This window comes from Mustela nigripes, chromosome 4, assembly GCF_022355385.1.
Source record: "Mustela nigripes isolate SB6536 chromosome 4, MUSNIG.SB6536, whole genome shotgun sequence".
Taxonomy (NCBI): domain Eukaryota; kingdom Metazoa; phylum Chordata; class Mammalia; order Carnivora; family Mustelidae; genus Mustela; species Mustela nigripes.
The window spans coordinates 93,033,992-93,061,178 of record NC_081560.1 but is presented as its reverse complement, the minus strand read 5'-3'; the positions used below and the strand labels follow the sequence as shown (position 1 = coordinate 93,061,178).

At 53.9% G+C, this 27,187-nt stretch overlaps 2 protein-coding genes across 3 annotated transcripts; both read left to right on the top strand.

Moving 5' to 3' along the window:
- Positions 1 to 1,180: 1,180 nt before the first annotated feature.
- Positions 1,181 to 4,086, top strand: TMED4 (transmembrane p24 trafficking protein 4). Its single transcript, XM_059397128.1, has 5 exons — positions 1,181 to 1,363; positions 1,483 to 1,583; positions 1,734 to 1,859; positions 2,090 to 2,236; positions 2,607 to 4,086. The coding sequence occupies exons 1-5, from the start codon at positions 1,237 to 1,239 to the stop codon at positions 2,754 to 2,756; spliced, it is 651 nt and encodes a 216-aa protein (XP_059253111.1). The 5' UTR covers positions 1,181 to 1,236; the 3' UTR covers positions 2,757 to 4,086.
- Positions 4,087 to 4,346: 260 nt separating this feature from the next.
- On the top strand, positions 4,347 to 24,191 carry DDX56 (DEAD-box helicase 56). 2 transcript variants are annotated; one of them, XR_009403883.1, is made up of 15 exons: positions 4,347 to 5,603; positions 5,689 to 5,850; positions 6,295 to 6,455; positions 6,606 to 6,776; positions 6,854 to 6,944; positions 7,452 to 7,696; positions 8,001 to 8,120; positions 8,657 to 8,770; positions 8,848 to 8,939; positions 9,801 to 9,874; positions 10,013 to 10,102; positions 10,421 to 10,526; positions 11,476 to 11,546; positions 11,963 to 12,628; positions 22,072 to 24,191. XR_009403883.1 is itself a non-coding variant. In XM_059397127.1 (14 exons), exons 1-14 carry the CDS (start codon positions 5,544 to 5,546, stop codon positions 12,038 to 12,040), a joined length of 1,635 nt encoding a protein of 544 aa, XP_059253110.1. In that variant the 5' UTR covers positions 4,347 to 5,543; the 3' UTR covers positions 12,041 to 17,321. The 2 variants fall into 2 exon arrangements, 1 of the variants encoding a protein (XP_059253110.1); XM_059397127.1 differs by lacking the exon at positions 22,072 to 24,191 and having other exon boundaries at positions 11,963 to 17,321.
- Positions 24,192 to 27,187: the final 2,996 nt, after the last annotated feature.

Sequence of the window (27,187 nt, the reverse complement as noted above, 5' to 3'; positions counted from 1 at the left end):
AAAATCAGGGAGTTTCATGCCAAACCCCAGTTTCAGTTTCTGAAGAAGAGGGCTTTAAACAGAGGCTTTCGGTCCTCACACAGAACTACTGGGGAAGCTTCCCTTTTAAATGACTTTCTTTGATCCCCCAGGATACCTGTGTTGGCTCAGAATCAGAACTTACAGCACACACCGCAGCACACGCAACACCAGCCATGCCCAGAGCACCCAGAGCCCCGCTACAGCGCTTTTCTGCAAGGACGGCTCTCAGCATAGGCACGCTGCACCTCCCGGAGGGCCCCCAGTCCTCATCCCTCACCTAGGACACAGTGAGTAGTTCAGTCTGACTGGCTGGTAGAAAACCGCGGGGCCTGCGAGGACAAAATAAGACGGACTCGACCACACGCTTCGCCTTGCAGAGTCTAGTAAAAACTTGAGGAAGGGACCCTTTTCCTCATTAGTCCCCGTGCCACGCCCACCACATCTCCTTTACCATCAGTGCGGTACCTGGCAACCTCCCGCCCCGCACCCAGTGAGTCCCTCCCACGCAAGGGTCAGGAAATTCCAGCACAACAGCTGGGTCAGAGATCACGCATGGCGGTCACCATTCCGAGTGACACAGCCCCACCAGCTCGGGCAGCTCCCGCCCGCCTTCCGCACGGGAACCCTCCTCTCCAGGCTCCTTCCCAAGTGCTGGGCCCGACGCCCCCACGCTCCCTTCCCCGCCTGGGGCCCCTCCTCCCCACGTCCCTTCCGCACGCCCCATCCCTTGGATGGGACCCCATGTGTCTCCGCCCTGTCCCCCGCGCTGGACCCCACGCCCCCACGTTCCTTCCCCCGCGCGGGACCCCACGACCCCACGCCCCGTCTCCAGCACGAGATCCCTACCACTTCCCGCCCGCGGAGGAGCGGGGAACGAGCTCATCGCCACACAATCGCCCCGAGCCCGGCTATGCAGCCTATCCTGGAAGCCGAGCGCAGGCTTGCGCATGCGCGCAGGGGGGCGGGGGAGGAGGCGCGCAGGTAGGTGTCGGACAAAGTATCGTCTCCCGCAAAGCGACCCGGAGTCCTTCGCATACGTACTCTCCTCTCGGCCTGGGCGAGCCGCAGAGCCAGACGGACGCAGCGCGAGCGTCATGGCGCATGCGCGCTCTGCGCTCGGCTCTGTGGCGTCGGCCGGACTGGGGCGCAGGCGCGCGCATGCGCGACGGGCGGAGGGCGCGCGTTGGCAGGTGTCGGGGCGGGTGGCGGCGGGCGATGGGACGACCGGCGCTGCTGCTGCTCGCGCTGTGCGCAGCCGGCGCCCGAGGGCTCTACTTCCACATCGGGGAAACCGAGAAGCGCTGCTTCATTGAGGAGATCCCCGACGAGACCATGGTCATCGGTCAGGCGGGGCGAGGGAGGACAGGGCCTTGTGTGTCCCCGAGACGCGGCCACGGCGCCCCGCGGAGTGTGGGAGCCGGCCGGAGCAGGCGGGTCGTGACGGCTGTGTCTGCTCCGCAGGGAACTACCGCACCCAGATGTGGGACAAGCAGAAGGAGGTCTTCCTGCCCTCGACCCCCGGCCTGGGCATGCATGTGGAGGTGAAGGACCCTGAAGGCAAGGTAGGGCCACCGCTGGTCGTGCTCGGGCTGTGGCACAGACGCTCTGCAGCCTCCACGAGGCCACGCTTCCCCCGACTTCTCTGGGCCGTGCAGGGCTCCGAGGACAGGGCAGCGTGCAGGTGGGGGCTGTCACGGTGTGTCCTGTTGCAGGTGGTGCTGTCCCGGCAGTACGGCTCCGAGGGCCGCTTCACCTTCACCTCCCACACACCCGGTGACCATCAGATCTGCCTGCACTCGAACTCCACCAGGATGGCTCTCTTCGCTGGCGGCAGACTGGTAAGAGGATTGCCTCTTTGGCCAGAGCTCAGAATCTTTCCCCTGATTCTGCCGAGTTCTGACCTAACGGCCACCGTCATTTGGGACACTTTGGGACACAGTCACAATCAGAGATAGGTGTCGCATTTCTGTCTCACTGCTAGGGACGAGAATAGGTTCCCCAACCTCTAACGGAAAATCCGAGGGTTTCCAACTTTGGGGCTTCGGGGCTCCACCCCGTGTCTTTGTAGCGTGTGCACCTGGACATCCAGGTTGGGGAGCACGCCAACAACTACCCCGAGATCGCTGCCAGGGACAAGCTGACAGAGCTCCAGCTCCGAGCCCGCCAGCTGCTTGATCAGGTGGAACAGATCCAGAAGGAGCAGGATTACCAGAGGGTAAGCATGCGTATGACCGTACTCGGATGTGGCAGATGACCTTTGTGCCTGCCATGCCCCCTGGAAGTTTCTGTTTAAGGCCTTTCCCGCTTGGGAGCTCAACTGTTCAGAGAATGGGGTGGAGGGTGTCCGTGTACCCGGCTGCTTCCAAGCTTTGCAGACTGAAGTGTATTGAGCACCGCTCCCAGCCTGGCAGAGCTGGTTGTGGAGGGGCGGGCGGCACTCTCCTGGGGCATTCCCCACGGAATCCGAGGCAGCGTCTCAGGAGGCATTTGGTCCTGAAGCTGAATTTCACACAGCAGGGAAGGGCCTCACAAGAGCGGGGACCATCTGTCCTGCACGTTTAATCCCGGCCTGTTGTCCTACACAGTATCGTGAAGAGCGCTTCCGTCTCACCAGCGAGAGCACCAACCAGAGGGTCCTGTGGTGGTCAATCGCTCAGACGGTCATTCTCATCCTCACTGGAATCTGGCAGATGCGTCACCTCAAAAGCTTCTTTGAGGCCAAGAAGCTGGTGTAGAATCCTCTCCGTACGACCCTCCCCTTCACCTCGATTATTTTGTACTTTCCTCACCCAATACCGTATCCACCTGGATTTTGAGGGAAAGGAAATGAAAAAAGAATACAAGCCACATTGGTTCCATGGCAACAAAGCACTCACATCAGCCACTCGCTCACACTAGTTCTCAAGGACCCAGGACATTGGTCCAGGTTTTCAAAGGTCTGTTTTGGGGTTTGTTCAGAATCGAAACTGACCCCGGATGACGTCTGGCTTGTTTCACCTGCAGTGATTCCCCTCATCCTCTTACAAAAAGAGCAAGTGAAAAAAGTCTGTGCTATTCCTTTAACTTCTCTTTTTACGTCTACTTAGGCAGTAGGCTGCTGAAATGCCCCACCAGGGAGGCCCTGCCTCACTGTCCCTCGTGAGTCCTGGGTTTGCTCAGTGGCTTTGTGAATGTAAATAAGGGGCAGAGGCCTCAGAGGATTGAAATGTTTTTTCTATATATTAGAACTATTTTTTGATAAATTATATATATTTTACTTCCTAGTTGAAGTGTTCCTGCCTGTGTGTGACTAGCTGAAAACACCAGTGCGGCCTCGTCTGCTTTCTGTGTACCCGTACGTTTCTGCTAAGGGCCACAGCAGCTCGCAGACACCACAGGTGCTCTCAGGGCCTTCCGAGAGGGCCGAGCAGGGACTCCCTGGACACCGGGGATTTCATCCCGTGGGGCCCCAGAGTGAGGTGGTGGCGGAACTAGCACAGGCAGGGCCCTCCTCCCCTCCCTCTTCTCTTCACTTTTATTTAAGCTGTGCTAAATGTTTCTTCACAGGAACCACATTTGGTTCTTCCTACAGATTTTTCCAGTGAAATAAAATGTGTTGTAGTAGCTGTGTTTGAAGTGAACTAAGAGGCTGTGGGCAGATGGGAAGCACAGAGCTGGGTGGAAGAGAGGCCCCAGCCTTCCGGGCTACCGTGCTGACCTGCAGTGGGTGGGACGTCCGCAGGGGGCGCTCAGGCTGCCAAGGTTTGGCCTGATGGGCACCCGTAGGTGTGGGAACAGTCGGCCGGTTGCTTGGCCACTCAGAGGTCACCCCGGAGGGCCCACCAGTAGGGAATCACGTGAGGCGATGAAGCACCTGTTTCTCAGCCCCTAGACTTAGTACATCTTAGTACACTGCCCTTCTGCCGTATTAAACCTGGCTGCCCTTGCTTCTCCAGGGTTTTGTCATCTGTATTAGTACACATTGCTTATGTGACCTACAGAGCAAAATCTTTTTTTCCATGTTCTAAACTGCTCTGTATATGTACCTATTTTTACCCATAAAAATACATGCAAGTTTGTTTCTAGGCTCTGTTTTGTAATATTTTTGTATTTTAAAATCCCAAGTGTTCCTCATATGTCTCATTCTGGATGGCTAACAGTTCAGCGAGGTGAAATAACCGTAACTGACTTCTCTAAAGCTGGATATTCAGGATGGTTTTCGGTTTTCTCACATTAGAATGAACCCGGAGAAAATGAGATGGTTAGCCGCGTGGGCCTCTGGCCTGAGCTTCCCGGGAACTACGGGACAGGTCAGGCAGGGAACACGTCTCTGCCACCGTGGCTGTTCTGGTGGACTGTGGGAGGGCAGGCAACCCTGCAGCCTTTGGTGGTCTGTCCAGCTGTAGGCACAAGTCAGTGCATCTTGATTCTGCCAGTAGCTCCCAAGGTCCAGGTTTCCCCTGTGAAGGTTTGATGAGAAGGAGCGTTTGTCCTACTGATGGGGCAGGTAGGAACCGACGGATGGCGGGAGGATGGGCCAGCAGGTGGCAGCTGTGGGGAGGAATTCCAGGCTGCCGTGTGACATCCACAGATACCCCACGGTCTGGAAAAGTTGCATTTAGAAACCAGTTTGGCTACATTGAGGTAATTCTGTTATTCCTCCCAACACTACCCTAGTTCTGTTCTGGAATTCTTGTTTGCTTAGACTGTACCACATCCTTCCTGCAAAACACGCGCGTGGGGGGTGAGGCCTCCTCTCGGGCTCTGGGCAAAAGGGAACGAAGGTTGCTACCGACGGACTCTAAGACAGATGGTCTCGGACTAGGCGGGCGAGCGCAGGGTCATCTCCAGGTTCGTAAAAAGTGGCGGCCAGGGGTCGCCATGGTGGGACGTGAGGACTCCGGCCTCCGGCGCTGGCTCGGAGGAAGAAGTGGGGCGCAGGCAACGCGGAAGGCGAGGGAGAAAGCGTCCCTCCGGGTCTCCAGGACGACAGCAGCCCCGCGAGACCTTGCAGGACACCTGCGGAACCACAGCAGAGAAGCTGGGCCGCTTCGTGCCGCTGGGCCTGTGGTGACCGGCTAGGCCGCGACAGCGAGCCGACACAGCTGGGGACCGAGTCCTTGTCGTTAGCTACGCCGCTCGGATGGTCGACTGGCAGCCACAGGCCAGCCCACCTCCGTCTCTAGAGCTCCGCCCGCCCGTGCCCCCGGACCGCGTGCTGGCATGCCCAGGGACGATCCGCGGGGCACCGCACGTCGTAGGTTACCGCAAGAGCCGCTGAGGGAATCGCCGTGAGGCAAGGGAGAGCGGTGAGCAAGACTTATGCCCAAGAGGCCCCGGCAGCCGACGGCGGCCCCGCCTCCCCCGAGACCCCGGGCTCGCGCATCTGCGCAGCCGCGCAGCCCCGCCGGCTGCCGGAAGCCCAGGCTCCAGCACTTCCGGGAGGGGGCGGTGCCCGCGAAGCTGATTGGTGGCGGCGCCCCACGCGCCTTCGCGCCCTTCCTGCCCTGCGCGAGTGCGCGCTGTCCCCGCCCAGCCGCGACATGGCGGACCCGGAGGCGTTGGGCTTCGAGCACATGGGCCTCGACCCCCGGCTCCTGCAGGTACCGGGGAGGGCTGAGCGGCCGGGTCAGCGGGGCTGGGAGCGGCGGAGGGGTGGCGCGCTGAACCGCGCGTCGTGTCTCCTAGGCCGTCGCCGACCTGGGCTGGTCGCGACCCACGCTGATCCAGGAGAAGGCCATCCCGCTGGCCCTGGAGGGGAAGGACCTGCTGGCTCGGGCCCGCACGGGCTCGGGGAAGACGGCCGCGTACGCTCTTCCCGCGCTGCAGCTGCTGCTCCACAGGAAGGCGGTGGGTCGCAGCGGCGGGGTTGGGGGTCCGGGGCTCCCGAAGGCCGGCCCGGGGTGCCGCTGTGCTCCGCGCTCCGGCTGCATTCGAGTCGCCTGGCCCCGGCCCGGGCGCTGATGTCATCCTTCTGTGCGTCTTCTATTGCGCATCCCTTTCTCTTCACCTGCTCTAAGAAGCGGGAGCTTCTCTCAGTCCTGCTTGTGGGGTTCAGGGGACCGTGCAGCGCTCTGGCTGCTGTGTGTTCACTAACGTGCTAACCACGGAGTGGCGTCTTTTGAGGGTCAGTTCCGCCCTCCTTCTGTCCTGGGGAGGGTGGCAGTCAATGAGGGTTGGTCAGAACGCAGCTAAGTCGTGTGGAATGCCCCAGCATTGGGTCAGACTGAGGAGGTCAGGTGGCCCTGAGGATGCGGGCCGGCAGGCTGAAGCCTGTCATTCGTGCTCTTGCAGACGGGCCCTGCAGTAGAGCAGGCTGTGAGAGGGCTTGTCCTGGTGCCCACCAAGGAGCTGGCACGCCAGGCCTGGTCCATGATCCAGCAGCTGGCTGCTTACTGCGCGCGAGACATCCGGGTGGCCGACGTTTCATCTGCTGAGGATACTGCCTCTCAGCGGTGGGTGAGAGCCCTAGGGCCTCGGAGGAGTGAGCCTGTGCGGGAATGTGGGATTGGGTTTGCTGGGTTGGTGTGCAGCAAACAGGGCGGGCCGGGGTGAGGTGTGGGTGGGTGCGTACTCCCCAACACCAAGGTGTTGCCCACCTGCAGAGCTGTGCTGATGGAGAAGCCCGACATAGTCGTGGGGACCCCATCACGCATCTTGAACCACTTGCAGCAGGCCAGTTTGGTCCTGCGAGACTCCCTGGAGCTGCTGGTGCTGGATGAGGCTGATCTTCTCTTCTCCTTCGGCTTCGAGGAGGAACTTAAGAGTCTGCTCTGGTAAGGAAGGGGTGTGTGTGGCCGGGACTGACCCTAGGGTCTAGAGCTGGAGGCTGATGGGCTCTGTTTGGTTTTAGTCACCTGCCCCGGATTTACCAGGCGTTTCTGATGTCAGCTACCTTTAACGAGGATGTGCAAGCACTCAAGGAGCTGGTACTCCATAACCCAGTAAGCTTCTGGGGCCCAGGACATGACACTTGTTGCTCAAAGGAGTTCTCTGGTATTTCGGGTGCGACACTCGTGAGCAGGTTAACCCTCTGGTCCTGAGGCACCAGAAGCTGATGGTCCTCAGCATGCCCCATCTACTAGTCTGCAGTCGCTACGTCATTGTAGGTGTTTGTGGGGGGTGGTCCAGACACGCTTACCTGAAGGCAGGAGCAGGGACCCCTGAGACTCGGAAAGGCTGCTTTGAGCAGCACGGCCAAAGCTCTCACGTACCTGAACTTGGTTTTGAGAGTTTATCATTGTAGGTCTGTGTCCTCATTTTCCGTGTGTTCTCTTTTCTGTATTTGCAACACCTTGTAACCTTACATCCTCTGCAAAGCGCACAGCTGGGGTGCATTGAGTTGTCATGTCTCCCAGTGGGAGGGGACGCGGGCTGCCCTGCTTTGAGCCAGCAGCTTGGGGCTCTTCCGTCTCCTCCTCTTTCCTGACCACGGGGTTCTTTCCCTTCAGGTGACTCTGAAGCTGCAGGAGTCCCAGCTGCCGGGGCCAGACCAGCTGCGGCAGTTCCAGGTGGTCTGCCAGACGGAGGAAGACAAGTTCCTGCTGCTATATGCCCTGCTCAAGCTGTCATTGGTCCGTGGCAAGTCCCTGCTCTTTGTCAACACTCTGGAGAGGAGTTACCGGCTGCGCCTGTTCCTGGAGCAATTCAGCATCCCTGCCTGTGTACTCAACGGAGAGCTCCCGCTGTGCTCCAGGTTCCAGGCCAGGCCCTTCAGCTGAGACTTGGGAGGGGGAGATGGGGTGGAGCTGGGGCGTGGTGGGCAGTGGGAAGTGGAGGCCAGGCTGTGGGCTCGACCAACTCTACTGAGTTTCTGTGTCACGGCCCTGAGATTTCCACTGTCGCTTCGTCTTCAGCTGAGGAGCTGAGGCGTGAAGGTTATGCAGGAGCAGAGCTGGAGAAGAGGAAAGAGTTGGGACAACGGTCATGATGATGTCGGGGGTTGGAGGGGGCCCCTGACTGGCTCTGGGGCTGAGGCTTCTTCTATTCTTGGGCCGTAGGTGCCATATCATCTCCCAGTTCAACCAGGGCTTCTACGACTGCGTCATAGCGACCGACGCCGAAGTCCTGGGGGCCCCCATCAAGGGCAAGCGCCGGGGCAGAGGCTCCAAGGGGGACAGGTGAGTCCCTTCCCTGGCGCACTTCGCGACCTGTCTTTCAGCCTTTCAGAAGGTGATGAAACTGGAGTCCCTGAGCAAGGCATCCTGCTTTGGGGTCTGGCTGCTGGTGGGGGCCTTGCTCACTGCCACGGTCTGGAGAAGTGTGAAGGGCGCGCGTGCACATACTCCGGGGCGGCAGGCAGGGCCAGCCCTGTGGGCTGTCAGGTCATCGTGCAGCCTGTGCTGGGCGTGCAGCTGTGACCTGTCCAGAGGAGGTTTCTGAAGGGATTGGGAACCTAGCATCTGCCCAGCAGGCTGTCTGGGGGTGGTTGCCAGGTTGCCCTGTGTTGCGGCACTGAGGTCAAGGCGAGGGCTCAGCCACCCCCGCTACCCCAGCTTCTGATATAGTCCTGATTCCTGATTTTAGAGTTTTCAATCTGTTAGAGTTCTCTGATTTGCTGTAAGGCTTTATTGAGTGATTTTACTGGTAAATGGCTTGAGATTGCTAACCTTGGTGGGGGGGGGGTCCGTCTGACTGTTGGGACATCTCCCCACAGGGCCTCTGACCTGGAGGCAGGTGTGGCCCGGGGCATAGACTTCCATCACGTGTCTGCTGTGCTCAACTTTGACCTGCCGCCCACCCCTGAGGCTTACATCCATCGAGCTGGCAGGTGGGAGAGCTGGGGCGTGGTGGGCAGGCACCAGGATCTCGGGTCAGAGATTTAGTCTGGGTGGTCTGTTCTTGCAGGACGGCACGTGCCAACAACCCGGGCATGGTTTTGACCTTCGTGCTGCCTATTGAGCAGTCTCACTTGCACATGATTGAGGAGCTTCTCGGAGGTAAGAACCTTGCGTTCTCTTCCTATTGACGCCTTAGGCTCAGCGGTGGTGATGGCAGCACCTCCCACTCGGCCCCACCATGTGCTTCCTTCCTGCCCCATCCTCATCCTAACATGGGTGGCAGGCAGGGTCCCCCGAGATGTGCAAGTCGAGGTCCAGACTCAAGGGGCAAAAGAGCCAAGGGTGGGTAGAGGGGGTCTTGGGAGATGGGGCTGGTGGTGTCTCAGGAGAGGACCTAGGAGAGGGAGCTCATTGGGGGGCAGGGGGTCCTTCTCTGACTCCCAAGTTGCAAGGCCCAAGCCTGGGCACCGCCCCCCGCCCCGGGCCTTTTGGAGGCGACGCTGCAGCTGTGCAACTGGTGCTGTTCCAGGCTGAGTGGTGGTCAGCAGAGGAGGCATGGGGAGGGCTGTCCACCAGCCAGGAGGCTCCCCAAAGGGGCCTTGTTCCTGCCTTTGTTGGGGGTCTGGGACAGACACTGTGGGCTCATGCAGGCGGGGGTCCGGGGCGCTGGCTGGCGGGAGCGTGAGGGCTACTTCCGCACTGAGACACCACTCTGTCGCGAATGTCGAGTATCCAGAATGGCTGTGGGGGAGGAGGATGGGGGGGTGGGCAGGTGGTGAGGCTGCTGTGACAGGTACCCAGGGCCCAAGAGGCTGCCCCGGCACAGTGTGCTGGACCAGCTGTTGTGGGCCATCCACGGGACTTGGGCGTTTCACCGCATGTGTTCCTCACGGGGAAGGTGTGGGCTGGGGGCTGGGCTGCTTCGTCCTTGGGAGGGGCTGGGGGCTCTGGGCAGATGGCCTCCGGTAGACCCGTCCCAAACCTTCAGGGGACCCTCACTGCCGTGCTCTCTCTCCACAGAGAACGGGGCCCCCGTCCTGCTTCCCTACCAGTTCCGCATGGAGGAGATTGAGGGCTTCCGCTATCGCTGCCGGGTGAGCGGGGTCTGTGGTTGTGTGGGTGGGTGAGTTCCCCCGGTTAGGCCCCTGCCACTGAGCACTGAGGCAGGCACAAGGGAGGACAGGGCAGTGCCCTGCCCTGCTGCCATCCTGACCTTTGGTGTGTACGCCCAGGACGCCATGCGCTCGGTGACCAAACAGGCCATTCGAGAGGCAAGGCTGAAGGAGATCAAGGAGGAGCTTCTGCACTCGGAGAGGCTCAAGGTGAGGCTTGGCGTCTGTGGGGGATGCGTGACTGCCGCTGTGGAGTTTGTCCTCGGGACACGCAGTGGGGAGGGCGCCATGGGGACCTGCTAGGCGAAGTCACATGTTTGGGGGAGGTGGCCCGCGTGGGGCCCTGCGTGGAGAGCGTGTGGGGCACGGCTGCCTCGCAGGAAGGGCAGTGTCCCCGCAGACGTGGCGCCTGAGGGAGGTGGGTGACCAGCACTGCAGCGGCTCCAGGAGGGCACGGCACACCCGCTCAGAGGCCCCCGCGGAGCTGCGGAAGGCAGACTGACCCTGTCGTGCGCCCGTCCCCCATAGACGTACTTTGAAGACAACCCCCGGGACCTCCAGCTGCTGCGGCACGACCTGCCGTTGCACCCTGCCGTGGTGAAGCCTCACCTGGGCCACGTCCCTGACTACCTGGGTAAGCAGCGGGGACCGCCATGTGTGCCGGGCTGAGGCAAGACCTTGGAGGCCGGGCAGCCAGCACATGCACGAGCATACACGGACACATCTGCTTAGATGCGGGCATGCTCCCCTTGCACCCAGGCAGTCGGGAGCCCCCTCTGCTGCAGACGTGAGAAGCAGGCAGTGTGGGGACCCCCATGCCATGGGTGTGGGCAGAGTCCGCATGGAGGCCAGGTGCCTGAGGGCAGGAGCTGGTAAAGGGCCAGGCAGACACGGAGGTGTGGAAGGGGGTGTCGGGGGCGGGAGGCAGTGCCGCCCCTGTCAGAGGACACGGGGCCGGTCACCAGGCAAAGATGGGGTGGGGCAGCTGGAGTCTGTCGGCCCCGGAGAGAACAGGCTTGTCGGCCACGTGGGGACCAGGGACCCCCTTCCTCTGCCCTGTAGGGGCAAAGTCTCTGGCAGGAGTGTGAGGCTGGAGGGCCTCAAGGGTCGGGTGAGTGGGGAGAGGGCAGCCATGGGGTGTGGAGGCATGTTGAGATCTGGGGCCCTGCCGAGGTCAGGTGGAGGGTCAAGGGTCATGCCACAGGTGGCAGCAGTGACCATGTGGCCATGGGTGTTGGAAGGCTGTGAGGGGAGAGGCCCATTGTGCCGGGTGCATGTGTAATTATGGGCCGGGTAGGGAGAAGTTACACAGAGTTCTCTGTTGTATTTCAGCAATTTTTTTTTTTTTTTTCTTAGAAACATGCGAGTTTTGCTTTCTGCCACATGCTTACTGTGAGGGACTTAAGGGCAGCCGGGGAGGGATTCAGCACAGGTTTGTGTGGTCTCGCCCCGGCGGCGCCATTCTTGGCAGCCCTGGGCCCATCAAAGGTGGGGCTGGTGTGTCAGGCGCGGTGTCGGAGCCAGCTGGAGGAAGGGTGGGCTGCGAGGGGCCATGGCCGCGGCTGAGTCTGTGCCTCTTCTAGTTCCCCCTGCTCTGCGCGGCCTCGTGCGCCCTCACAAGAAGCGGAAGAAGCTGGCCTCCAGGAAGGTCAAGGTACGCGTGGCGGGGCGTTGGCCGTGCCGCAGGGCTTCCCTCCTCCCTCCTCTGTGTCATCATGGTTCGCGTGCCCCTTGCCTTTGGGAGGGATGAGCAAGGTCCCAGACCTGGCCCCAGACTCTTGGGTTGAGTGGGGGAAGTTGTGAGGGTCAGACACTCGCTGGGCCACCCCCAGGCAGCTTCAAGAACACAGGACGGTTTGCTTTTCTGTCCTCACTGTCTGGCCCGTGCTCTAGGCGGTGGGAAGAGGAAGGTGGTGTTTAGTGGGCCACGGAGGGTGACCAGAGTGGCTTCTGTCCTTAGCTCGTGGCCTGTAGGGCCTTGCCAAGGGGCCCCACCTCTCCCCTCCCTGAGTCCATCTAGGCAGACGGACATATGGTGCCCTCGGGCTAACCTGCGGCTTTGCCCAGCAGAAGGCCAAGACCCAGAATCCCCTGCACAACTTCAGACATCGGAAAGAGAGACGCAGACCCACAGCTGTGCCTTCCTGAGGTCTGCGCAGCCTTGCCATCTCCCAGGGCCCCTTCCAGGGCTGCGCACCGAGCTTCCCACCTGGCTGGACTGGATTCCGGGGAGGCCCAGCCAGGCTGGCCTTGTGCTTCGTGACAACAGATTGCAGCTGTCCTGATTCGGTTTCCTGCAAGCAGGAAGCGGTGCTCATCCCTGGCAACCTTGGGAATTAAACTGCTTCCAAGAGGCTGGGCCTGGCTCTCTGCCTGCTGTGCATGGTGGCCGCCTGGCCAGCAGAGGTCACCTGTGAGGGGCTGCAGTGGCCCGTCTGGGTCCCTGGGCCAGCCCACTGCCGGCCAGACGGACCAGCCTACCTCCCCTGCAGCTCAGAGAAGGTGGGCCTGCCCAGCTAGGAGCCCCGTCCCTCCACTTACAAGTTCGGGTGCATCGTAAATTCAGCCTCTGTCCCGGAGCTGGAGTACTGGCTCCTGTCCTGTCCTCCTGTGGGCACACGAGTGTGTTCCCAGAGTACGTGTGCTGCTGGGCTGCGTGCACCGGCTGTTGGGTGCTCCCCGGCTGTTGGGTGCCAAGCCAGCAGCTCCCAGCCTTCCCCGCCTGTGGCTCAGAAGGTGGGTCTTCTTTCCACTGCTCCACTGCTGTCAGCAGGTGGGGGTCTTAAGGGGGCAGAGTCCTAGTATCATCGTTACTGGCTTGTGGGCGTCCTGAGGCCAGCGTGGCCTTGGGGAGGCTGTGCCTCCACTTCGTCTGCATGTGGTCTGTGCTTGGGGCAGGCAGGGTCTCAACGTTTCTGGTCCGGTTGTGTTTGAGGATTTCTGTGTACCCCTCTGGTTTGCGACGGGACCGCTCAGGTGGGGCTCTGCTAGCAAGCCCCAGTGGGCCACTGGGGTTTCAGCAGGCCTGGAGCCACCAGGCTGCAGGGCTTCAGTCCACGGGGCATTGTCCCACCTGCTTGAGGCAGGCAAGGCGCTGAGGCCTGGCTGTGGACAGCCTTCTCCCAGATGGTTCTAGGCCCTCTGAGCCTGTCACTTCCAGTGCTTCTTGCCAGTGGGCTTGTGTCCCAGAACCAGCCTGGATGCAGATGCAGGAGCCTTGGGGTCCAAGAGAGCTGGTTTGAGCCTTTGTCCCTGCCTGGGGATGGAGCCGGGGCTGTATACCTATCACCCTCAACAAGCCCCAGGAAAATTCCTTGGCATGCTGAGCTCATTAAGTGCAGGGAGCAGGCGAGGGCTGGTGGGTGGGCGTGATTTCAGGACGGTCTGCTCTCTGCTCCCAAAGAAGTGTAGCCAGCATGGCTGGCGCTCTCACCAGCTGGCGGGAGTAGTGGAAAAAGTGGTGTGTCTCTGCGCCCAGACCCCGCAGAGGGAGGGTATCCCGGGGCTCAGAAATCTCACCCCACCCTGAGGATAGTCCCCGTTGTGTCTCTTTACTTAATTTGTATATGGGGAAACAGGCTTCTAGGGACTTGTCCATCTGATGGATGCCCAAACCAGAGACGGACAGACCTTGCACGGGAAGGGTACCCTGGGCCTGGGTGGGGTACAGTGGGGTGAGCCTGCTCTAAGCTCGAGGCAGAAGCTCCCCCAGGGAAGGCTGGCAATGACCACCCCATTCCTTTGCTGCAGAGTCAAACCCACGCAGAAGCCTCAGCAGGCGCCGCTATTCAGGCAGGTGAGGGGCCTCTGAGCATCAGGCCTTGGACGCATCCAAGCTGTGGGCTCCACTGGCCGGGGCCTGTGAGGGGCTGGCGCTGAGCCGGGGCAGAAGGGTTGGGGTGCCTGCGCGGCGAGCACATAGACAGGGACCGGCGTGTATGAGTACAACAGGTGGGAGGGGACCCAGCATATCTGAGGTCGAAAGGAGTCAGAGGTGGTTGTCACCAAAATTGGGAAAAGCTCAAAAACTGTCTTGTGTCAGAGATAACGTAGTGACGTACTGAAAACGCAGGAGGTGAATGGGCAGGTGTTTTTCAAGCTGGGGAGCACCCGATCAGATAGGCCAGTGGGTGATAACGGGCAGGAGGACACTGTGTTCCTGGGAACCTCTGGACCCGGAGCACAAAGTGCGCGGGTGCCCTGCCGGCGGCTTGCACCCCACATCTGCAGAGGACCTGGGACCCGGGACTCCGGAGCTCACTGCACCTCCCACTTTGGTCTTGGGGCAGCAGCAGGTGGGCAGGTGGAATCCGTGTGAGGAGGCATTGCTGGCTTCCCTGCCAGGAGGGAGCACCAGGAGGTCCTGCCTCCAGGCTCTGGTGTCTGTCCCTGCCGGGTGTGCCTGGGAAGCGAAACCATGCTTACCCGCTGGGGAGGGGGCCGGACCCCGCTGGGCAGACACCCTCTCAGGACACCAGCTTGGGGTTTACCCACAAGCCTGCAGCCAAGCTGAGAGTGCCATGCTGGCAGGCCTTCAGACAATGTGCTGGCCTAGCTGGGCTTCGAGCAAGGCCCCTCATTTGTCTTGGCTTCCCCTGGGGTCTCATCTGTGAGCAGGGTCAAGTGACTCACACAAGCGTTCCTGTGTTAGGACATGCCGTGAGGACAGGCAGCCCCAGTGTCCTGCGGGTGGCTGTGCCCAGAGTGCCTCTCGTGTTGTGTGCCCCAGTCATGGGGGCCTGTCCCTAAGATGCGGGTCCCAAGCACCCCCAGGGGAGGCCTTAATGCCTGCCCACGTACCGCGTTCTGCAGGTTGGGAAGCCAGTGCTTGCAGAAAGCCAAGCCAGGCCAGTGCCACCTGGCTTGGGACAGAGTGGGCAGGCGCTTAGATCGCAGATGCCGCTCTGGAACCCTAGGTGAGCGAGTGTGACTCAGGCTTGCCCCGTCCCTTCTCCAAGCCTGGTCTGCATCATGAGGTGCAGTGATGAAGAGTGTCAACTTTTTTTTTTTTTTTTTTTTAAGATTTTATTTATTTGTTAAGGAAATGGAAAGAAATCACAAGTAGGCAGAGAGAGAGGGAGAGGGAGAAGAAGCAGGCTCCCCACTGAGCTGGGAGCCCAATGTGGAGCTCGATCCCAGAACCCTGGGATTATGAACTGAGCTAGAGGTAGCCACTTAACCCACTGAGCCACCCAGGTGCCCCAAGAGTGTCCCTTTTTAGCCTAAGTATGTCTCATGCAATACTTGCGATACACTAAAGAATTGTTCATTGTCTGAAATTGAGATCTGGATGGGTGACCTTCTTGTGTAAATTTGGATACACTCTTGCTGGCCCATGGCTTTCTCCAAATCTTCCTGACACCCTGCCTGGGCTGGGCACCCTCTTTGTGTCCCTAATACTGCCTTGGTCCCACAAAGCTGTTCTCTGGGGCCTGCTCTCCCTGCTGGCCTGTGAGGCCTGCAGAGGCAGGGCTGAGCCAAGTGGCGTTGCTGGCCCAGCTGGGACTCCTAACAGGGTCAAGCTCTTCCCTGAGACCATCCCTGTTCCCCGAGGCTCTTGACTGTTTCCAGTTCAAAGTGGAAGGAAAGGATGTACTGACCAGGCTGTATTCTGCCCCCTGAAGCAGCAGCCTGGACACACCCTCTGTGTCACCTCTGTGACTCAGGGCAGAGACTGGGGCTGCCCCAGGCTGTGTCTGGTTGCCAAGGCGGTTTGGTTTCTGGTGAAGTCAGAGGCCCATCCCTTCCTACCCTCATCTGCTCCTGGACAGGGCGGTCCCCCGCCTGGGGACCCTGCTTCAGACCTTCTCCAGGCTCGTTGGGGTCCTGCAGCTCACTGTCTGACTCACTGACCCCCCGATTCGGAAGTCCAGAAGCTATGGCACCTGAGGGACCACTGCGGGCGGACTGCCACAAATGGGCCCCCATGAAGACAGACCCCCAGCTGCCAGGGCTGGGAGGAACGTGGGAGCCACACGGTGCTTGTTAGGTAGAGAGCAAGCATCCAGGCTCAGCTTTGCAGACCTGTCCCCACTCGGCCCGGATGACTGGCTCCAATCCCGACAGCCCCTGCTCCGTGGCCTGGTTTCTGTGTTCTTAGCCCTGCCCACATCTTGGTGTGTTGAGAGCTAAGGTCTCTGGTGGGTCCTGGAGGTGGGCCTGAGGTGCTTATGGAGACAGCAGTGAGGAACAAATTGTCTGGGCTGCCCACCTGCCCCATCTAGGGGACCCTTGGGAGGGATCTGGGGTCTTGTCCATGGGGGGGTTCTATAAAGCTGACTCTGGCTTCTACTGGCCTCAGGTCTGGGTCACCCTCTCCATGGGCCTGCGGGCCCTTCCCCACTGCGGCAGGGGCCTGGAGAAGCAGCCTCCCAAGGTGCTCATGGCTGCCGCACCGGGAAGCAGGGACAAAGCCAGACAGCTGGTCTGCTGCTGAGCCTCAAGGACAGACAGTCTCCAGTGTTCACCGAGATGTGTAGATCGGACCCTTACATGTGTTAAGGATCCCTGCCCCCTGGAACCACGAACTTAGCCTCCAGGAGCAAAAGACACACACAGAAGGCCACAGGCCAAGTGCTGTGATGGCTGGAGCAGGGGGAGCCATTGGGGGTCTGGGGTGGTGGTTGTAGTCCCCACCATCCCCCCACTGATGGAGGATTTGGTGTGAGCGGTAAAGGACAGGCAGAATTTGGGAAGCAAAGAGGGGCCTTGGTGGGGTCCCAGCCGAGCTGGGAGGAGGGCACCCATGCCTGTAGCAAGCAGTGAGCAGGGGGGTGGGGGGGTGCTCAGCAGACCCTGTGGTTCTCAGAACACCTGGGGCCTCAGTCTGTTAAGCCTTTGCTCTTGACTAAGTTCATGATCCCGGGGTCCTGGGTTCAAGTCTTGCTTCGGGCTTTCTCCTCAGCAGGAAGCCTGCTTCCCACCCACCCCCTGCCTGCTTGTGATCTCTGTCAAATAATTGAATAAAGTCTTAAAGAAAAAAAAAAGAAAAAGGTGATGGGGTTCTCAACAGGGATGATATGTGCTTGCAAGGGATCTGGTAAGGAGTGGAGACAATTTAGAAGGTCTGGAGGGCAGTGTTGCCAGTGTGCCCTGGCTAGAAGCCAGGGATGCTGCTGAAACCCTCTTAATGCCCAGAACAAGCCCCACACAGAGTCACCTGGCCAGGGAGGTTGAGGGCCCCACAGAGCAATGGTGGCGGTTGCAGGGGAAGCTGGGTGGAGGGGCGCGGTCTAACCACTCGTGGCTTTGGAGTGCATTCAGCTGCATTTGGAGAAAGCGAAGGGCAGGCTGATTCGAGGGGTGGCTTCTCTCAGGTGTCAGGAAGGCTGCAGACTGTCACTACACCTCAGAGACCCAAGTTATTCTGTCTTGCCATCTTTTCTTTTTTAAGTGGTAAAATATGTATTAAAAAAATGTCTCACCTTAATCATTTTAAGTGTCCAATTCAGTGGCATTAAGCATGCTCACTGCCCATGTCCGGAACGTTCTCATCCCCCGTAACAGGAGCTCTGTCCCCATGGAACACCAGCTCCCCGGCCTGTCTCTGGCGCCTCCCACTCTGCTTTCTCTTCTGTGGACTCGACCACATGCACATGGGGTCATGCGGTGTGTCCCTGTGTACTGGCTCTCCCCACTCAGCGTCTGTCTGTCCATGCAGTAGCCTGGGTCAGAGCTTCCTTCTGGGCTGAGGCTGAGGGATGGTCCGCGGTGTCCCCTGGTCCATGGATGGGCACCCGGCTTGTGCCAGCTTCCGGCTGTTGTGAGCCGTGTCGCCGCTGCTGCATTCCATGTTTGGCTCTCAGGGACCTCACCCTGCGTCCCCCCAGCAGCGCCAGCAGCTGTGCCTCCGCATCGTGGACGACGCTTGCTAGTTTCCATTGTTTCGGTGACCGCCGGCCTGTTGGGTGTGAGGCCAGTGGCCCGATGGCGTGATCCACGCCCCATGGACGGATGGTGCTGAACATCCTTGTTCTCACCGGCTCCCCGTGTGTCTTCTCCAGCAAGACGCCTGTTCCGCTCTTGCCTGCTTTTAAATGCAGTGGGTGGTTTGGCCACTGAGTTGCAGGTCCTCTTTGTGTATTCTGGATATTAATTCCTTGTCTGGTGCGCATTTTGCAAATGTTTTCTCCCATTTTGTGGGTTACCCTTGCCCATGTCCTCTGACGCACGAAGCACATCCACTTTGACACATTCTAATTTATTTTCCCTTTTGCCCGTGCTTTCCAGGGTCCTAGCATAAAAACCATCACTAAATCCAGCGTTGTGAAGACTGTCTCCTATGTTTTCTTCTCAGAGTTTTACAGTTTCACCTCTTTCATTTAGATCTTGTTGGAGCTGGTTTTCGTGTGTGTCGAGCGGTAACCATCCAGCTTCGTTCTTCCGTGTGCAAACATTAAGTTCTCCCTGCATCGAAAAGGCCATCACTGGTCTCTGTCTTTCCAGTACCAAACCTGTTTTGAGAACCGTGACTTTGTAGTCACTGTTGAAACAGGAAGCATGAGTTTTCCAACTTTGTTCTTCTTTGTTAAGATGGCTCTTGAATATTTGGGGCTGCTCGAGTTTCCATTTGCACTCCTACAAAAGCACCATTGAGTCTGTAGATCACTTCGGGTGGTTGGGACATCTTAACAATTGGTCTTCCAGTCAGGAATGTGAGGTGTCTTTCCATCACTTGTGCCTTCTTTAATTTCTTTCAGCAATGTTTGGTAGTTTTTGGTGTATAAGTCATTTACCTCCTTGAATTTATTCCTAAGTATTTATTTCTTTTTGATGCTATTGCAAATGGAATTCTTGATTTTCTTTTCAGGTTGTTTATTGTTAGTGTATAAAAATCCAGCTGACTTTTGTGTACCTGATATTTTCAGTACAACTTCGCTGAATTTGTTTCTTGGCTCTGGTAACTTTCCTGTAGATTCTTTGAGATTTCCTATATATATAGGATCATGTCATCTGTAAACAGAGATAGTTTTACTTTGTCTTCTCCAGTTTGGATGCCTTTTGTCTTCTTATCTACCTGATCTGGCTGGAACATCCAGTGCAATGTCAAATAGCGGCGCTGAACAAGGCGTCCTTGTCTTATTCCTGATCTTAGAGGGAAACTCCTAGCTTCTCACCACTGAGTGTGACATTTGCTGTGGGATTTTCCTAGATGTCCTTTATCATGTTGAGGAAGTTCCCTTCTCTTTCTAGTGTGTGGGGTTGTGTTTTTTTTTTTTTTTAAAGATTTTATTTATTTGAGAGAGAGAGTAGGGGGAGGAGGGGAGGGAGAGGGAGGAGGAAAGAATTTCAAGAGGTAGTCTTTCCCTCTAGGCGCAGAGCCCAGCGCAAGCAATGCTTGATTTTATGACCCTGAGATCATGACCTGAGCCGAAATCAAGAGTTAGACACTTAACTGACTGAGCCACCCAGGTGTCCCCTATTTCTTAGTGTTTTTGATGGTGAAAGGGTCTTTGGTTCTAATACCTTGAGTGCATCAATTGAAATAGCAGTGGCTTTCCCCCTTTATTAATGTCGGATGTTATACCGATTGAGTCTCTTAGGTTGAGCAACCTGTGCGCTCACGCGATAGACGCCCCTTGGACGTGATGTAGCAGTCCTTCTCAGTGCACTGTTTGGATTTTGTTTCCTTGTGCGTGTTGCTGACTTTTGCTTTGTATTTAATAAGGGATATTGGCCTCATGTTCTTTCCTTGTGATGTCCTTGTTTGGCTTCATTATCAAGGCAATGCTGCCTCACAGAATGCTTCCAGCAGTGTTGCTCCTCTTCTGCTTGCTGGGAGAGCTTAAGAAGGACGGGCAATGGTTCTTCTTTATGTATCAGTTAAAATTCAGCAGCAAAGCCATCTGGTCCTGGACTTTTATCTGTTAGAAAGGCTCTGATCACCGGCTTAATCTCTTAACTGGTTGTAACTTTGCTCAGATTTTCTCTTCATGATTCAGTGTGGCGGGCTGTGTGTTTCTGTGAATTTATTTGGAGGTCATTTAATCTGTTGTTGGTAGCGTGCTTGTGTTACCTTTTATTTCCCTAAAACTTGCTGTACTATTTTCTCTCATCTTTGATTGAATTAATTGTCTTCTCCTTTTTTCTTAGTCTACCTAAAGTTGTTCTTTTTGAAGACCTTAGTTTCATTGGTTTTCTCTACTGTTTTCTGTTCTCGATCTTGTCTGTTTCTGCTCTAAGCTTTATTATTTCCTTCCTTCTGCCAGTTTTAGATTTAGTTTGTTTTTGTTGTTCTAGTTCCGTAAGATACACAACTAAGCTATTATTTTGAGACTTTTGTTTGTTTGTTTGAGATCTTTTTTTTAAGGTATGCCTTTACAGCTGTAAGATTTTCTGTCAACAACAGTTTCCCATGAGTTTTGGAATATTGTGTTTTCACAATGTGGGTCTCTGTATCTATCCTCCTTGAAATTGATTGAGCGGCTTTGATTTATACACTCATATCTTTTATCAAATTGGGGAGTTTTCAGTCATTATTCCTTTGAATAACCTTTTTACCCCCTTCTCCTTGCTCGACTCCAATGATTTATCTGTTACTTCACTTGATGCTCTTCTGAAGTTCCTTAGATTGTGTTCGTTTTCTTCATGCTTTTTTTTTTTTTTTCCCAATTTCTGCTCCTCACGACTTGATCGTTTCAATTGTTCCGTCTTGAGCTCATGGGTTCTTTGCTCTGCCTGCTCATGCGCGCTCTTGAACCCTTTGGCGAGGCTTTCATTCTGGGTACTGTATATCTCAGCTCTGGACTGTCTTTGGTTTCTCTGCAGGTTTTCTATTTTTTGTTGATAACATCATTTCACTGATAACGTGGTTTTCTTAGCTTCCTTTAGTCTTTGTGCCTTTTTCCTTTGCCTCATTGAGCATATTTTAGATGGTTGTTTTAAGTCTTTGTCTGCGGGCTTCCTTGGGAGAAGTTTGTATCAGGATTTTTGTTCCTTTGGCTTGACATGTTTTCTTTATTTCTTTGTACACTGTCATTTTTTGGTTGAGACCTGGACATTTGACTGTTATGATGTGGTTACTCTGGAAATAAGATTATTCTTCCCCAGCATTTGGTTTGTGTTTATTTGTTTTTATTGTGGAAGGCTGTCTTAGTCCAGTAATTCTGATGCTTTTCCAAATTACATGTGCAAGGACTGCCCCCCGTGTGCTCACTGTGGTCCCCACTCATGTAACTCACATTCAGCCCATACTCGGCAGACGTTGCCTTCAATACCAGGAGCTGAACGAATGGAACATGTGTGCAGGCACGCATGCACACGCACACGCAGGAAAGCAAACCAACCAACCCTCTTTCCCATCCTCTTGGATTGGCTCCACGCCCAACCTCTCTTTTAATGTTCAGCAAGGCTTGCTGAGTCTCAGCATCAGCCAGGGTGAAGGCTTTAGGTCTTTGCCGGTCTTTCCGATTACTTGTCTCTTGCTGCGTATGTGTGGGCCTTTCTAAGTACCTCTGTATATGAAGCTGACTTTCCAAGCTTCTCCTCAGAGCCTGGATAACCTACTGTATGTCGCCACCCGTAATCCCTTGCCCCAGGCATCTTTTATGAACAGTGACTGCCGCTTTGCCCTCCCAAGTCGTGCATCAGGTGAAAGAGAGATAAGTGCCTTGCATCGGTCCTTTAGATCCTGACACAGGGGAGAACATATGTACACAGACACGTGCAAAGAAGGCTGGCTCTGCTCCCTCTGATTCGAGGGTGGGAGTGAGGTGATTGTGCTGCCATCAAAACTGAGACCTCCACCGAGCGGGGGACGGAATCGGGCAAGGGTGAGTGAAAGCACTACCAAACTTTCCCACTGTTTTGAAGACGGATTTTTCTTAGTTGCGCCTTTGGTCATTTCCCAGAGCTCCTGTGAGGTTGTTTCTGACTGTTGTGCTCATTATTCTTTCAGGGAGATGAGGGCAAAGGGAGGTGGAGAGAGCATCTTCAACAAGCCCCACGTGGAGCATGTGCTCGCTCTCACTGCCCAGACATTGTGGCCTGAGCTGAAACCCAGAGTCTGATGCTTAACTGACTAGGTTACCCAGGCGCCTCAGCTCTACTTTTCTTCTTCTTTTTTACAATATTTCTGTGGGAACACCAGAGCTTGGAGCTTCCTAGTCCACCACTTTGCTGATGTCACTCCCTCTGCATTCTAATATATCTTGCCATTTTTTTCATGTTTGATGCCTCAGGACTACAAGAGAGCTCCAGACATCCCATCTCTGTGTAGGGCTATGAAAAGGGAAGAAGGCTATAGTACTGTGCCAGCAGCATACATACCCGTTAGTGAGGAAAACAAAAGCCTTCACGTTGGAAAAGGAGGACTCTGGAAAGATGGTACAGTTGGAAGCACCAGGAATGTCTCCCAACCTGGACAATTGCACAGGGAGAATCTTTCTGATGTAACTGTTCTGTAACTCTGGTTGAAGGATTGCAGCTTCCAGGGGAAATTTGAGTTAATTTGGTCGATTTCATCTCTCAGCACAGTAATATCTACCCATCTTGCAGTCTGAGACCCTGGCAAGCATTAGGCACACAGTCCTGGTGCAGCTCACACATAGCTTGTGGGAGCCACTGTGGGCAAGAAAGAGCCCTGTCCTCCAAATATCAAGGATCTCTGCTCTGATGGCTGTTGGTGCTTCTGATCGTGGAGGTGCAGACACAGGCAGGCGGCCAGTTATTGTTCTCACCCCTTCCCCCATCATTAAAAGCTTCTTCTCGAAGTGACTTCCAGGAGATGTAGAGGATCAGGGCACCTTTATTCCTCCACTTCATTTTCTGCTGTATCCGCTTTCAGGATCTAGACATTAAGAATTAGGACATTCAAAAACAAGTGCATATACAGGGAAATTAGAAAGGGACTGTGCCCACGCCCAGGGAAAGGCTCAGAAAAGAAAATACCTCAGCAGATATTGCATTCATACCTCGGGCTGATCCTTGGCTCAGAGACAGCCTGCAACAATCAAACAAACCCCAATAAAAATGATAACAACCAAGCAAACTCTGGGAGGGAAGGGAAAGGTTTCCAGAGTTATCTCATTATTCGATTCAAATGCCCAATGTGCAACTATGACAAAAATCACAAGGCATACAAAGCTGTGGGAAAGTATGACCCATTCAAAGGAAAAAAATCAGTAGAAACTGTCTGAAAAAGAAGTAATGGCAGACATACTAAGAAAATACTTTAAAATAACTGTCTTAAAGAACTAAAGGGAGATGTAGAGAAAGTCAAGAAAATACTGTATGAAATGCCAATAATAGAGAACCTAAAAAATAATTCTGGAGCTAATAGGTACAGTAATTGGAATAAAAAATTCACTATTGGAATTCAAGGCAGATTTGAGCAGGCAGAAGAAAGAATCCGTGAACTTGAAGACAAGACAATGGAACACACCATGTCTGAGAAAGAGAAAGAAAAAGGAAAGAAAAGCAGTTGGAGCCTAAAGGACCCGTAGGACACCAGCAAGCTACCAACACACCCCGTCACAGGAGTGCCATAAGGAGAGGAGAGAGGGGCACAGAGAGGATATCTATTGAATAATGGCCAAATATGTCCCAAACATAACGAAAGGCATGAATATAAACATCTAAGAAACCCAGTGATCTCCAAGAAAGATAAACTCAAAGTGACACACACCGGGACACATTACAATCAAATTTACAAAAGCCAAAGAGATAATCTTGAAAGCAGCAAGAGAGAAGCAAATCTTCTCATACAAGATATCCTCAATAAGATAATCAGTAAATTTCTCATCAGAAACTTTGGAGGCCAGGGGTGCCTGGGTGGCTCAGTGGGTTAAAGCCTCTGCCTTCGGCTCAGGTCATGATCCCAGGATCCTGGGATCGAGCCCCACATCGGGCTCTCTGCTCTGTGGGGAGCCTGCTTCCTACACTCTCTCTCTCTCTCTCTCTCTCTCTCTCTCTCTCTGCCTGCCTCTCTGCCTACTTGTGATCTCTGTCTGTCAAATAAATAAAATCTTAAAAAAAAAATATATATATGCATATGCATATATATATGTGTGTATTTAAAAAAAAAAAAAAAGAAACTTTGGAGGCCAGAAGACAGCGAGCCAATATATTCAGGATGTAGAAGAAAACCAAACCAAGTATGAATGAGAGTCACATCCAGAAAAACGGTCCTTCAGAAGTGAGGGAGAAGTTAAGACCTCAGTGAAACAAACCCTGATGAAACTTGTAGCCACTGGACCTTCCCTCTGAGAAGTGCTCAGTAGAGTTCTGCAGAGTGAAGTGATGTCCCTAGGCTGTAACTTAAAGCCACGCAGAGAACTCAAGGCCTCAAGAAAAATAAACACATGGTAATTATAAAAGCTATTTCATTGTAACAGGGGTCCGTACCTTCACTTTTTGTTTTCTGCATGATTTAATTTTAACTAATAAATTTAAATTAAAAGACAATTATTCATTATCAATGAATAATTGTTAACAATAAAAAGTTAGACTGTCTTGTCACCCCAAATCTTGTTTCTGCATAAATGAAGAAACTAAGGCATTTTAAAGAAAGGTAAGCTTATGTTTTGGGGCACCTGAGGTATAAAGGTGTAATTTTGTGATATCAGCAACTGAAAGAGGTGGGGTAGAGCTACAAAGAAGCAAAGATTTTGTATATTATTGAAATTAATCTGGTATAAATTCAAATGAGAGTGTTGTAACTTTAGAATGTTAAATGTGATCCCCATGGCAACCACAAAGCAAACAGCTATTGAATATACACCAAAGGAAATGAGGGAGGACTTTAAACATGTCACTATAAAATAAAAGGTAAACACAAAAGAAGACAGAAAATGAGTTCAACAAGCTATAGGGTATATGGAAAACAAAGGACACGGAGGCAGAATGCACAGTGACAGAAGTTAAGTCCCTCCTTTTCTTAAAAAAAAAAAAAATATATATATATATATTTTTTTTTCTCTCTCCCTCAAATTTATTTATTTATTTATTTATTTATTTGAAGGGGAGAGAGAGAGCGTGAGCTGGAGGGACAGAAGGAGAGGGAGGGAAAGAATCCCAAGCAGACTCCATGCGGAACCTAGAGCCAGACACGGGGCTTGATCTCATGACCCTGAGATCAGGACCTGAGCTGAAACCAGGAGTTAGACGCTTAACCCACTGCACCACCCTGATGCCCAGTTCCTCTCATAAAGTTACTAAATTTAAAGTAGTTACTTTAAATGTAAATGAATTAAACCATCCAATAAAAAGTCAAAAATTGACAGAATGGATAAGAAAACATCCGAACTCTGCTGTCTACAAGAGACATATAAACCCACAGGTCGATAGTGAAAGCATGGAGAAAGATAATCTATGCAAATGTTACCAAAAGAGATGAGGGGTAGCCATACTAATATTGGACAAGATAGACTTTAAATAAAAAAGATTATAAGAGGGACACTTGGGCAGCTCAGTGGGTTAAGCCTCTGCCTTCGGCTCAGGTGTTGATCTCAGGGTCTTGGGATCAAGCCCCGCATCAGGCTCCCTGCTCAGCAGGGAGTTTGCTTCTCCCTCTGTCTCTGCCCCTCTGCTCACTCCTGCATGCTCTCTTTCTCTTCCTCTGACAAATAAATACAATCTAAAAAAAAAATTACAAGAGACAAGGAAGGACATTATATATTAGTACAAGGTTCAGTACAGAGAAGATTAGTGTGTATAAACATTTACGCATCTAATGACAGACCATCAAAATTTATCAAGCAAAAATGAACAGACTGGAAGGGAGAGACAAAGTCCTACAGTGATAGTAGGAGAGTCCAGGACCCCTGTTAATAATGGGTAGGATGTGCAGACATAAGTATGGAAATAGAGGACATGAACAACACAATAAACCAACCAGATCTAACAGACAAATACAAAGCACTCGGCCCACCAGCAAAAAAAAAACCACTTTCTTTTCAAAATATACATGCAGTCAGTCCACACATTAAATCCCAACATTTAAAAAGGTAGATATCAGGGGCACCTGGGTGGCTCAGTGGGTTAAGCCGCTGCCTTCGGCTTAGGTCATGATCTCAGGGTCCTGGGATTGAGTCCTTCGTCATGCTCTCTGCACAGCAGGGAGCCTCCTTCCCTCTCTCTCTCTCTCTCTCTCTGCCTGCCTCTCTGCCTACTTGTGATCTCTCTCTGTCAAATAAATAAATAAAATCTTAAAAAAAAATAAATAATAATTAAAAAAAAAATAAAAAGGTAGATATCAGGGCGCCTGAGTGGCTCAGTGTGTTAAGCCTCTGCCTTCCGCTCAGGTCATGATCCCAGGGTCCTGGGATCGAGCCCCACATAAGGCTCTCTGCTCAGCAGGGAGTTTGCTTCCCTGTATCTCTGCCTACCTCTCTGCCTGCTTGTGATCTCTGTCTGTCAAATAAATAATAATAATAATAAAATCTTTAAAAAGGTAACTATCATGTGATATATTTTCTCTGACCACATCTGAGTAAAGATAAAAATCAGAAACAGAAGGAAAACTGGAAAATTCAAACTTGTGGAGACCATAGCTCACACTCAAAAACAACCAAGGGCCCCAGGAACAAATCACAAAGTCAGAAAATACTCAAAGCCTGGGTCACCTGGGTGAGTCAGCTAAGCATCTAACTCTTGATTTTGGCTCGGGTCATGACTGTGGTCATGGGATCGAGCCCCATGTCAGGCTCTGTGCTTAGTGGGGACTCTGCTTGAGATTCTCTCTCTCCTTCTCCCTCTGCACCTCTGTCCTCCCTCTCAAAAAAGAAGAAGAAGAAGGAGAAGAAGAAGAAAATACTTTAAGATAAATGAAAACACAGCACACCAAAACCTAGGGTATACAATGAAAGCAGTTACTAAGGCGGAAATTTATAACCATAAATGTTTATGTTAGAAAAAAAAAAAAAGATTGGAAATCATCATCCTAACTTTACAGCTTAAGGAACTGGAAAAAGTGGAACAGACTAAACCCAAAGATAGTAGGGGGAAGGAAATACTAAAGATGAGAGCAGAGATCAATGGAATTGAGAGAAGGAAAACAGTCTAGAAAATAATGAACCCTAAAGTTGGTTCTTTGAAAAGATCAACAAAATTGACCAACCTGTAGCTAGGTTGACTAAGAAAAAAGAAGAGAGGGGCCTCCAATGCCTAAATCATAAATGAAAGTGGGGAAAATTACTGCCAGTCCTATAGACATAAAGTGTTGTAAGAGAGCACAGTGGACAGTTAGTTGTGTGACAAACAACTGAATAACCCAGATAAAATGAACAAACTCCTAGCAACAAAACCTGTCAAGACCAAATCAGGAGAGAACAGACAACCTGAACAGAGCTACATGAG